This window comes from Paramormyrops kingsleyae, chromosome 12, assembly GCF_048594095.1.
Source record: "Paramormyrops kingsleyae isolate MSU_618 chromosome 12, PKINGS_0.4, whole genome shotgun sequence".
Taxonomy (NCBI): Eukaryota; Metazoa; Chordata; class Actinopteri; order Osteoglossiformes; family Mormyridae; genus Paramormyrops; species Paramormyrops kingsleyae.
This window is the reverse complement of record NC_132808.1, coordinates 20,097,543-20,109,716: the sequence shown is the minus strand read 5'-3', so window position 1 is coordinate 20,109,716 and position 12,174 is coordinate 20,097,543. Positions and strand designations below refer to the sequence as shown.

The 12,174-nt window shown below is 46.5% G+C and overlaps 1 protein-coding gene across 2 annotated transcripts in view; it reads left to right on the top strand.

Annotated features, from left to right (window-relative positions):
- Window positions 1-12,174, top strand: part of adgra3 (adhesion G protein-coupled receptor A3) — a 31,345-nt gene continuing 19,171 nt past the window's right edge. Inside the window, exons 1-2 of one of the 2 annotated variants that reach the window (XM_072697641.1) lie at window positions 1-1,185; window positions 9,348-9,419. In XM_072697641.1, the coding sequence (XP_072553742.1) occupies window positions 947-1,185; window positions 9,348-9,419 (311 nt within the window). In that variant the 5' untranslated portion in view covers window positions 1-946. Of the gene's footprint in view, window positions 1,186-8,533; window positions 8,780-9,347; window positions 9,420-12,174 lie in introns of those variants that run through there. The other variant, XM_072697642.1, reaches the window with a different exon arrangement.

Here is a 12,174-nt window from a genome sequence, read left to right as displayed (position 1 = left end):
GTGCCGGTGACGTAAGGGGGTGGAATTCCAACATGGAGCCTGGGGCAGGACCATGAAAGGCGAGCTGAATGGAGAGGCTGAGCAGTGGTGTTACGAGCGATCGCTGGCCATTTTCGATCGAATTGATCTCTAAAAACCAGTATCGGACTTTGTTTCGCAAGGATAAAGGATATTGTCGTGAAACACATTTTAATGATATAATCAACAGTTCCAGAGATTTAACCAACGAAAGAAGTGTGGAAGAAACTTCGTAGCATTTTGTTTGCAACAATTGTTATTGTTCCCGTGTTCTGTAAACGCTTGTAGCAGAAGAGTTATACTTTCGAGATATCCGGCGTCGTAAAACCATTTTTGTGTGGAATGCAAGCAGGACTAGATTGTAATTACAGTACTGGGATGTTGATTCATCAGATACTCCCTGTGATATGAAAGTTTCGGCGGCTGGGGACGTGATCAGATTTCCTGAAAGTTTCTGTTATCTCGGGATTGTCTGCAGCTGACTGCGTGCGACATGTGCCAGGACAAGACCTGGCTTCATTCTTTGCAACAAAGAAAGCCTCAGTTTGTGATATTATGTAGATGACTTGTTACGGCGCGTAACTGTGCTCATCGGGAGGGTCACTGTGGATTTTTTTTCAGCCCTCTTGGCCAGGGTACATGCGGAGGTATGGGAAACCGAGCTACTTGGCAAACAAAGGAGGATGTCGATTTGGCCATCGGGCGGTTCGGCTAGGACTCGCATGCCGTGTAATCTGTCTGAAAAAAATGGAAGAGGCTAATTACAGCCGGCAATGCAAGATATTTGCAACGTGACAGAGACTTGCGCTTTGTTTTTATGAAGACTTTATATAGACCTGGTCTGTGGAGACCACCAGGCCATGTTTAAACAATTTCTATCTGAACTTTAGTGTACTCGTTTGGCTCTGGTTGTGATTTTTCGTATTTAATGACCAGCCTTCTTCCATACTTTGGTCAGAAAATGAAGATTTTCTTCCAGCTCGTTACTTATTTGCTTCTTGCGAGCGAGGGCTCCGTCGCATCTTCCCACTGCAAGCTGTACGACGAGCGACCGAGGAGCGCCGGGAAGAGCGCGGAGCAGACCGGCGCGGCGGTCAAGGCGGTCTGCACCAACATGGAGCTCCGTCAGGTGCCGCCGGAGCCGCTTCCCAACCGGACGGTGACTCTGTAAGTAGCCTATGAGGCAAAGCCGCATTACTCCTCTAATCTCTAAGTATTACTGTATTACCCGAGACATTTTGACCCAAAAGGTATTTACAGTAAAATGTAAATTTAAATTTCTTACAATTCATACATGTTACAAGTTTTAATCAGGTCGCAAGCTGAGTTTGAACTACGTTTTCTATAATGCGTTTTGCATAAAGAATAATGCCGCAATTCTACTGTGCAAATACCACGCATTAAATAATTCTGTGTATTAAAAGCGGTAATTACGGCTTGTTTGCATATAAAGTGTACAAATAGCTAATAAAAGCTTGCAGCTGCATGCAAGTCTAGGTTATTATTTGTGGATAGGAGCGAGATGCACTTCGGTCCTACCCGCATAAAAACTCTTCATGTTTGTGGTTTTTATTTTGTTGCCTTTCAGATATTGTTGTTGTTTTATTTCCATGCCGTCAGCCGTATTTATTCGTTATAGGGGCAAAGGTCAGGTTTTCCTGATAAATATTAGTCAGAAAATACTACTTCATAAGCTGATTATGCACTGGCACGTACAGTGCGCTGTATTGCCGCGGTTTGGTTATTGAAGTATTTGGCGTTAATTTGGCTACAGATCGGTCACTCGTAAGCAGATGAAAGGTAATGACTGTCCCTGTTGCACACATGTAGGTATTTCGGGGGTGGGGAAAGACGTGGAGAGCGCACAGAGGAGTTGCTGGGGTTTTTGACAGTTTTTTCTCTTCGCTCATGAGAAGCTTCTGCTGTGGTCCTCTCAGCTGGGATGTTAGCCTCAGGGAGAAGCAGGGGAAAATTGGCTGTTGGACCGATTATTTTGTTTTTCCTCCCAGGCCCGTGTTCAGAAACCAAATTCTTCTCAATCGACTAACTAGCGAATATGCAAATCCTAGAGAGATGTGGTCACGGGCATTGTGGCCCCACTTGTGGATAGCAGTAGACCGTATGTTCGAGGAAGAAGATACAACCATTTATTTGATTGTACTGATTTTCAGAATATTAAATGTTTTATTACTGGTTTCGCTCTGTGGGTGTTTGAATGGTGCTAAAACTATTTAAGATCTTCTCATTCCGGGATCGTCTCTTGAATTGCTATAATGGAGCAAAACCTTGATATTGCTGGTAGGAAGATATAAAATTTATACAAACTTTGTTTGAACTTGGCCTCAGATTTCCTCCTGTAAGGGCTTGCTGCTCTCAGCAAACCACTGGTGGGTCTTAAGGGGTTTCCAAGTGGACGCGCAAACCCTGTCCAGACACGTCAGCGACACTTGACACCCCAGCCAGGAGCCATATTTGGGGGTGTTTGTTAAAGGCCTGTAAAATCTGCTAGCCCCCCTGTCTAGGTGGTTCCTGAGGTTGTTTTATGATCTCACCCCCCCTTCTAACATCCTGTGGAGAGACCACTCGTTGCTCGTTCAGTGCTGGGCGAGACAGACTTGCTACCCCCCCCAGTCATTCTCTCTCCCTTTGACTCTAAATCAAAGTTTCAGCAAAGGGCTCTGCTGTATCATCAGGCCTCTGAATGTGGATGGAGACAGTCTCTTCAGGGCGACAGGGAAAGTGATAATCTCTTGCTTGATGGAGTTGCAGAACTTGCTCTTCAGTGTTCTAAAAGCATCCAGCCTTTTAGATTTTTAGTCATGTCACTTAATATTTGTGCATAATTTATTATATAAATAATAATAATAATAATAATAATTTCCATGTACGGAACAAGTACTTGGCAATAAATGTTTCTGATTCTGTAACTCTCGCCCCCCACCAACAGCCAGTGTCCCCCCCTTTTTTTAAGACGCAGTGGACTGCACTTTGCCAGTCCCTTTTTGTGCCCCCCCCCCCCCCCCCCCCCTCTGAATAGACTGATTCTCGCCAGCCTTCCAGTTTGCACCAGCACTGTAAAAGTCCCAGTGTACTGCTGGAGCCCAGCCTCTGCTCGCCTTTCTGGCTGCATAACGGCTTCCCTCTTTCATGTCGCATTTGCACCGGCTGCTGCTTGTGGCTGGTGGTGCTGTTTGTGGAGGGATTTCGGGGGGGGGGGGGGCGGGGGGGCGGGTTGGTGTAGATATCCGCCCGTGTCGCTCTCTGGCTGTAAGTCCTCTGTCATCTCATGCCAATCCTTCGTTTAAAAGGTGGATGTTAATCAAGTAGATGCTGACGGGACATAGATGGTCCTGTTTGTGTCCTGCGTGGTGAGTATTAACCACGGTGGAGTGTGTGAGATGTCACCTCTACCTTGTATCTTCTGTGGTTCAGGGCAAACTTTTGCTGACTGATGAGATTCATATAAACGAGATTTTATAAAAAATTACCACGAACTTCAACTGGTCAATATCAGCAGTAGCATGTTCTATAAAATATATTGACGAAAGGGCTTTTAATTGATTTGCCGTCTTATTTTTTCATACCGATGGCAGTGTTGCACTAATAATCGGTATTTAATCACTTGCGTTGCTGGTATTGTTGTTAATGACCCGGAGCCTACAGACTGCCGATTTGGACATCCCCAAAATCTCTCCCTCCGGTTTGCATCATAATGTTCCCGGCATATTTTTTCATTCCTTTCCGTCTTTAAAAGTTGACGATGATGTCATCTATACCATATTATCTTAGTTGGGCTTTTAGTAGGAGGGCTGGTAGTGAATTGTAGGACTACTTTAAGCACTGATGTGGCTTGGTTTGGACACTTATGGCTTCTGGCTTATAATAAAAGCAGTAGGTTTTTTTTTTTTTTTTTTTTTGCCTAAATGTCACCCATAGCAGGGACATTTAAAGCAGCTGGCAGTGTTTCGATGGCCCTGTGAGGGAGCCTTTAACCGCTGATAAAGTTCTGCACCGTGGTTTTGATTAAATAGCTATTCTGGATGATTGTTCCCCAAAGACCACTCTAAACTGTTCTGTTTGTAAGTGGCTCAGGTGTCTCAAAGGTCCAATTAGCCGGAACATTCCTGTACTCCTCTAGGATTCTCATTTGTCTTGTCTCCAGACTCAGAAATGTGCAGGGGCTGTGCAGGGGCTGTGGTAGCCTGTGGGTCTCTCCTCTTCCCTGGGGCTCGTCCTAGGTGTGAGAAGGGGGAGGGATTTCCTCCTGGTGCATGGTTTGGGTTCGGCTTACTCATGAACACTCACGGTTCAGGTCATTCGCGGTCCCAAAAGATGTAGAAGACTTAGTCGACACTAGCACACAGCCTGGGATGTTCTGCTGAATGTCTAGTGCTGGTGTGCAATAAAAAGTGTTGTAACGAAAAGTGTTCATTTACCTACATACGTAACACTGGACTTTATGGGCCCTGTTACACTTTTCTGGTTTTTCCAATTCCTTTATTGTGTTATATAGCCATATACGCATGTAAATGCTCTGCAAAGTCTCACAGTACACGTCAAAGAGAACCACAGAAACCAATGTTCTCTAATCTGCCTGAAACGCCTCATTGGAATTCCAGCCCTTACTTCCATGACATGGTGAGGTCACCTCGTAAAACAATCCTTCAAAGTTGTCTGATAACATTCAATCTTTAAAAGTAAAATATTAATGTACTGTATATAACATATGAAATTTAAGTTTATATTTGCGAGCAAGATAGACATTTTTGCAAATAAAAGGAAGAGTCCATAGATGCTCCTTGCTTTACGACGGTGTCATAGTGATGCACATTAAGTAGTCGATTTTTAAATTTTCATCTGTTGCCGGCCTAGCGATGTGGTTCACGATACTTTCTGCTGATGCTGGTGGGTGGCAGCATGTAGTTTCCGTAGCGATCACAAGAGTAAACATTTCATACGGCTTAATGACATAGGCCTATCCTACATTTTGTGTGATTTTCCCTTCTGTGTTTGATTGCTAGTGTTTAGTTGCAATCATTACTTATTTAGTGACTGTAGTTATTTATTCCCTATATATCATATTTTCATATTCGACTTGCGATATTTTCCACTTACGATGGGTTCATCAGAACCTAACTCCATTGTAAGTTGAGGGGCCCCTGCATTTCAAAGAAGTGAAATGCACGATGTATCAGAGAAGGGCTCTGATTTATAGTAGCTATACTACAGTAATTACGGTAATTCATCTCTTGCTGGTAGACATAGTCGTCCGCGCTACTTCCATACTGTCAGGTGCGCCTGTCATCAGGGCGCAGTTTGTTTTTCTGTGTCCTGTTCCCTCTGTGGTGAGAGTGGCATGGAAACTGTTGCCGAGCAACAGCAACACCCTGCATCAGCACTGGGCTGGGGGGTTTGGAAGGAGGGCCTTTAGCCGTTGGTGGGATGCTAACCGTCAGCCCCGGTAAGCCTTTTGCGGGGTCTTTTGTTAAAATAACTAACCCTGATTGTTTTCTGGATGCCCCCTACAGCATCTGCTCAAGCAATGCATCGTCCTGATAGACTTGGGTTTTGAATTTAATCCTAATCAGAACAGGACCCCAATATTTAGGGGCCGGGGGTGATCGGGACTTTTGTTTAGTGGGCACTTATGTCGGATGTAATTATGCCACAAATGATCATATGAACATACCTGTTGAGTAGTTGACTAGGCATAAGTGCAGCTAGGCTGAGCTTCTGATAAATGCCCAGGTTCATGTGTAAGCAGTACTGGAGTAAAGGGCTAGACAACTGATAAAACAAAGCAAGGACACAGTACGACTTTAAGGACAAGAAGTGCTTCATTAAGACCCTTTAAGATGCATGCAATCCTGCCTGGCTCCTCCCCTTTTAGTGCCCCTCCAAACTGAACCCCACCAAGCCTCTTACACCCCCACCTCTTTGCCTGTTTGAATTCCCTCGTCCTGCAGCGGAGTTCCTGTCTTCCAGGTGCTCGCCGGCAGCTCTGCTGTATCTCTGTTCCTTCTCTCTCTCTACATCTCCTTTGAGCTCCATGAGTGTCCAGAAGCACCGGGCCGATTCCTGTGGGTCCTGACATTGGGGCCCCTCGTGGTTCTGGGTTCGTTCATCTCCCATCTCGCAAACTGGGGCCCGGTGCTGAAATAGCAACAGTCTGTAAAGTGCTCAGACCCCCCCCCCCCTCCCCCGATTCCAGCGGTCTTGCCTCAGTAAGCTTGCGTTCATGGTGGTCACAGCTTAGTTTTTGGACAAAGAGGGGGGGAAGAATTCTCAGAAACTAAACAAACTGTTGCTGTGGTTCGTGGAACTCCATGTCTGTGATGCCAGAGCAGTTTGAATGTGTCCCAAGAACGCAGATTATGTGGAACCGAGATCTGCAGAAAATGGGAATATAAATTTGGCATCTAACTATGGACTGCAGCTCTAACATGGCATGCAAAGACTTGGGTTAAATAATCCCGCCTGCCAAGCTCTCGATCCACACCGTGACTGAGGCCGACACAACACTCAGGAGTCTTGTTAAAACTTTCCTGCAGTTTCTGCTTAAACTGCAGCCGGGTAGGATGTCCTCTGGGTGCCTGCCTTGGTGCCACTATGAGGAGGATGGTGCAGCTTTGCAGAGGGAGTTCTGATTTGGCCCCGGCTGAGTGTGAGTGTGTCACATGGCCCCTGGCTCACCCGCCTCCTGCCTGGCACGCTACGGGCCTCCTGGTGCCAATGCAGTCGTGATGTGCGTGTTTCAGGTACCTTATGTGTGCGCCGCCTCTTGGTTCGGACGGCCGAGTGCGAGGAGGCGTTCTGTTTGTTTACGGCCCTCGGAGGCCTCGCGTTCCCCCCCCCCCCCCCTGACCACAGTGCGTGTTTCCCAGCCGGCTGTGGCTGCCCCTCCCTTCCGTTCTGAGGCACCCCCCCCCAGGAAAGGGGGGAAAGAGGGAAGCTGTTTACCGGCAGCGGCGCCGAGTGGGACATCACCCAGACTGCCTCTCGGGCCGCTTGGCTGAAACGAGTGCCGTACTCTCCTGCTGGGAGGCTGAGCAGCAGAGCCAATGATCTCACAATGACCCGGCGACATTTTGGTTTTATTAATTGAGATATACACCCATACCCTCTAGATACCCATCTAACCCTATGGATGTGGAGACGCCCCTCCCAGCGTGCAACGCGCTGTAAACGCTGCCCTTATTCTTAAAGCACTCTGCCTCTGTCCTCCCCCCGCCCCCGTGACCGCCCCGCCGGGTTCCTGGGTGTCTGGGGTTACGCCACGGTCACACCGCGTTGGTGGGGCTGCTTTACTTTGGCAGCCCCGGTGTCACATGACCGCATGTTTGTTTGTGCAGCCTTTTAATAGCACACTGAAAGTTGTCCCGTTCCAAGGGATTTGGACTGCAGCATGAGCTGAGGCTTTCCACTCTATGTGGTGAAGGTCTGTCTCTATGGGGGTGGGGGGGTATGGAATTATTGATAATTTAAATAATTTATTTCAGCCTTCGAATGCTTTTGGCTTTTAAAAATCCTATCCTACCCTATACACCATACATTACGGTTACCTTTGTATGTCGGTGATTTATGTGTCATCTGTCCAGTCAGAGCCTTCCGGCACCGCTGTGCCACCCAGGCAAGGAAACCCCCGCCTGTTAGCTGGCCGTAAAGTCCGAGCCGGCCTGTCTTGGGAGGGGGTGCTGTGAGGGGGAGACTAGATGGGTTGAGTAACAGCTGGCTGCTGGTTCGAGCGGCTCGGGGGCTCAGAAGCAGACAAAGCTGTTTTTTGAGGATGTCATTTGTGATTAGAGTCAAATGGGAGCTGCTCTGTGAGTGTATTCGTGCCAGGCTGCTGTATGTGTGCGTGCGCGTGTCCAAGGGGCCGGGGGGGTTTGGGGGTCCTTAGCTGCTGCTCCATGATTTGGAGCCCCCCCCCCCCCTTTCTGCATGCTAATGCGTGTGAGGCTCCGGTCGGCTCTTCCTGACCTGCTGCGGGCCTCCTGCGTCACGCTCCGTTTCAGGCCCGCAGATGCGTGCTGGAATCCAGCTGCATGGATGTGTAAGATCATGAAGGTTTACATGAGCTTGTATCCTAATTAAAACGGTTATTTAGGCAGCACAAACGCTGCGGCCGTCCGCCATCAAAGTACTTTTCCCAGAACTAAAAATTTGCTTGTTTTCTTTTTCTGGGTCTTAAAATACTTTGCTTATTCTGTGTGCCAGGAAAATATAGGTTAGAATAAGAATCCAGTTTCTTATATTAATAATAATATTTAACTGGCTCGTTTTCACCAAGATCAAGTCAAAGTTATTTGGGGTTGGAAATTTGGCTTTGAATGCCTTGTTCCGTGTGTTAAAAGCGCATGTTCCACTTTACCTGAACACAATCGGGAGCTTGAAGACCTTTGAACTCCTCTGTTGGCTGCCTTTCAGCTGTTATGTAGTGGTGGCTAGCATGCTGGGACACGCATGGAATTGTGGCCAAATTCAGAGCTGCAGTTTTACCTTTTGGGACAGTCGGTCTGCAGTACGCTTCCCCGACCAGCCTTATCGGGCCCTCAGAGACGAGCCTGGTGTACAAATACTACTTATTAATCAGAGGGTATTTCACAGCCGTGTAGAGACGTCTAAGCAGACTCCTGCTGACTGCTATGTGAAGCTTAACATCCCTGCTTGTGCTGTTCTAGTATAGATATTTAACGTTTTCATGGAGGTGCAGCGACTCGTGCTCGGCTGTGCCGTGGATGCCGGAACAAGCCCGCCGAAGGTAGACATGGGGAGCGGGCAGCTCCCTCCGGGAACGGGAAGTACCTGGAGCAGCGAGCGAGACAATTACAGGCTTACGGAGGCCTCCTGCACATTCCTCGCTGGCGGAAGGGGCCGGATGGGGACCGTCAGGAATGCTGGAAATAACGGCGCTGGGCCGCCTGCGTGCAGACAGAGGCCCCCGCTCCGGCATCGGGTGTGATAGTGGTCGGATTGGGTCCCGCGATGGGAATCGGAGATATTAGCTATGAGACTGCTGCAGGTGCGACACAGATTGGCGTAGAATCTTGGGAGCAAGCGAGTTGTACTTGTTCTGCCAGCCTCACCTGTGGGTGCCGTGCACATAGATAGGGTGTCAGACAATGCGTCATTATAGGGGGGGTTATTTTGATAGTCGTTAACCTAATTTATTTTTTAATTTTAAATAAACAAATAAATGGTATCGGAATCGGTGAGTACCCGAATGTGAACATCGGTACTTGTACTCTGTCTGGGGGAAAAAAAGGTAATGTCACATCACTGCAAAATCTCGACATTCACGTTGTTTCCATTTTTTTGCCCCATTACAGGATTTTAAGCAACAACAAAATCCAGGAACTGAAGAATGGCTCCTTCGCCGGACTGTCGACGTTGGAGAAACTGTGAGTGATGCCTGCTTGCATCAGGATGGTGACCGTGGCTGATACTGATACTGGGCTGCAAATATAATTGTTCCTTTAGCTAGACTGACTGGCTAAGGATGGCGTTTTGAATATCTGGTGCCATGAGATGCTTTCACTGCTGGGAAGGAAGTAGAAATCTTGCTTCTGCCAGCCGTGGAACAGATTAGTCGCATCTAATCTGGTTTAATTGAGGCTAATCTAGTCTGAGCCTTGATGCTTTTGAAGGATCCAGGGCGTGTCGAATGCCGTTTTTTTAGGAAGGGATTTTCGTGTGGTGGAGAGTATTGAGAGGGTTAACTGCACTTGCTGCTGTGAGCCCATGTAACATCACCTATGGAATAAAAGAGATGTATGAAAGTTGGGTATTTTTGAAGGGATCAAGACTGATGTGGACTGGCATGCTGAAATAGTTTTTCTCGCCAGTAGCTTGAATGTATCTCCTTCTCCTGTGGAGCGTTGGGTAATGGAGGCTGTTATGGGACTTCTCTGGTCCAAAGCAGAAGACTTCATTTCGGTTTTTCCCTTAGGATACCACACAATTCAAGACTGCCGTGGCAAACTGTAATTTTACATCTTTGGAAAGATGTTTATGATTGTTTATACTGGATTTCAATGATGCAATTAGGAGACTTAAACCTTTTAGAAAATATTTTTCAGACTAGCTAAGTGTTATAAACCTGTAAAGTAAATAATCCGGTCCTTTTAATTTGAGCTGGCGTTATTTTGTTTTATGGGGTGCCCAGTTTCATTTTAGCAGGGTAATATTCACTAATGCTCTCCGTGCTGCAGAGAGGGAAGTTGGCAGAGCCTTCGTCCTGCAGGTTAGCTCTCCTTCCCAGACACGCCATGGTTTAGAATGCGTCGCATGGCCTGAGTCCCATGCGTGCATGTGACCACGTGTGTGAAACGCATTAAAAATGCACAAAGCAGAGGCTCTCTGGGGCTGTGAAAGCGGTGACTGTTCCTGCTCCATAGCAGGATTTCTGGCTACAGTGTTGAGAATAATATTGGTTGGTTTCCCCACAGGAGTTAAGAGAAACACAGACGCACGTGTTCCAGCAGTGTGCTTGCTTGGTTGATTTACAGTGATTTACAGTTGACTTCCTGGCTGATAGAGGCTTGCTTTTGGTCGAATTGGATTGGTATTAGAGCTGCACAATACCAATCCAATACTGGAATTGAGAGAGCTATTCTCTAACAATTTTTTTCCTCAGATTTAAACATTTATTGCACTCATTAAATTGCAAAAGGAAACATGATAAAACATGATTGTGCCAAACATGATTGATCCAGATCCGGCATATCAGTTTCTGACAACAGAAAGGAAACGTTCAGTTGGCCATTCAGTTAAGGTAACCAAACCAGCTGTACCAAAAGTTCCAGTACCAAAAGTACCAGTGGGATTCTGGGTACTTTTTTGGTACTTTGGGCGGGACTTGTAATGCTTTCTTTGTCAATCAGTTATGCAAATAGCCTGCCTCTGAAATGCAATACAACCACTGTCTTGAACAAAAGTTGTGAACTCGGAAAACAACAAATGCAGTAAAAATAAATAATGGATATGTGGATAAATGAAGTGACCCAAGCTATAGCTGTGGTTTGGCCGGAAGATCAGAGGTGGAATAGCATAAAAAGAAAAAGTATTTCGTATAGTACACTAGGACAGCACCGTATTGGAAAATTTCTAAGTATTGCAATGTGATTTTGTTGTAATAAATATTGGGGTATTGATAAAAGAAAAAAGGAGTTCAACACAAATTCCTCCAAACTCGTCTAGGGTAAAAACGGCAAGGATGAAAATTCTCGGAGAATGCGTTCAGTACTCATGCAAAAGCAGCGGAGGTAAACTAAATTTAAACTGATTTTTAAACATATACTAGATAATCTTGAAAAGGAATAATTAAAATTGCAAAACATAGTGTTTTTTTTCCCCTCTGGCTCTAAACTAAACTCCCTGCTCTACAATGTCCGTACCAAATTGAAGGTATGAAAAGGCCTTTCTGTTGACTGGTGAAGTAAGGATTGCATGTGTATAACATGTAATGTTGGTATTAATATCACACGTCCTCTAATATACTACAGCCATTTTTCGAATTCGGTACAAAATACCCCACCTCGTGTTGTGATGTCATTCAGTGCCAGTGCCAGTTTTTACGCCAGTGGAAAACCAACACCTTTAAGCACCGTACCAAGTAAGGTACTTGGTACGGTGGAGAGGCACCTTCTAAAGAGAATGTAGAATTGTGGGACGCTTGACACACTCTGGGGGAAAAGTTGGAGTGCTTGTTTTGATCTGGCTGATGTAATACAATGCAGATGAAATGTAATTTAGAAATGAGATCACATAGAGGTGTGAATGAAGATTGCGGGTTTTTTTTGTTGAGGATTACTTGTGAGGCCCTAGTTCGTATAAGAGGTGAGGGCGTTGACGTTGGATGCCATGGGCGGTTTTCCGCGTCGTCGTCTCACATCACGGTTTCCATCCGTCTTGAGCTTGGAGATTTTGCACCCTTTCCGTGGCTGTTTGGCCACTCTAAACGAACCGGTTCTGTGGCCCAGACTCAGTCCCCCCCCCCCCCCCCCATCCTCCTCCTCTCCTGTGCCTTTTTCTCCCTGTCATCACTTTCAGCTGCATGTTAGTGTATTGAGATGGGGGGGGGGCACTTCAGTTTGTCTTTCAGCGCAGGTATCCGACAACGACGACGCAGCGGTAATGTATCAGCTTGGCGTCGCT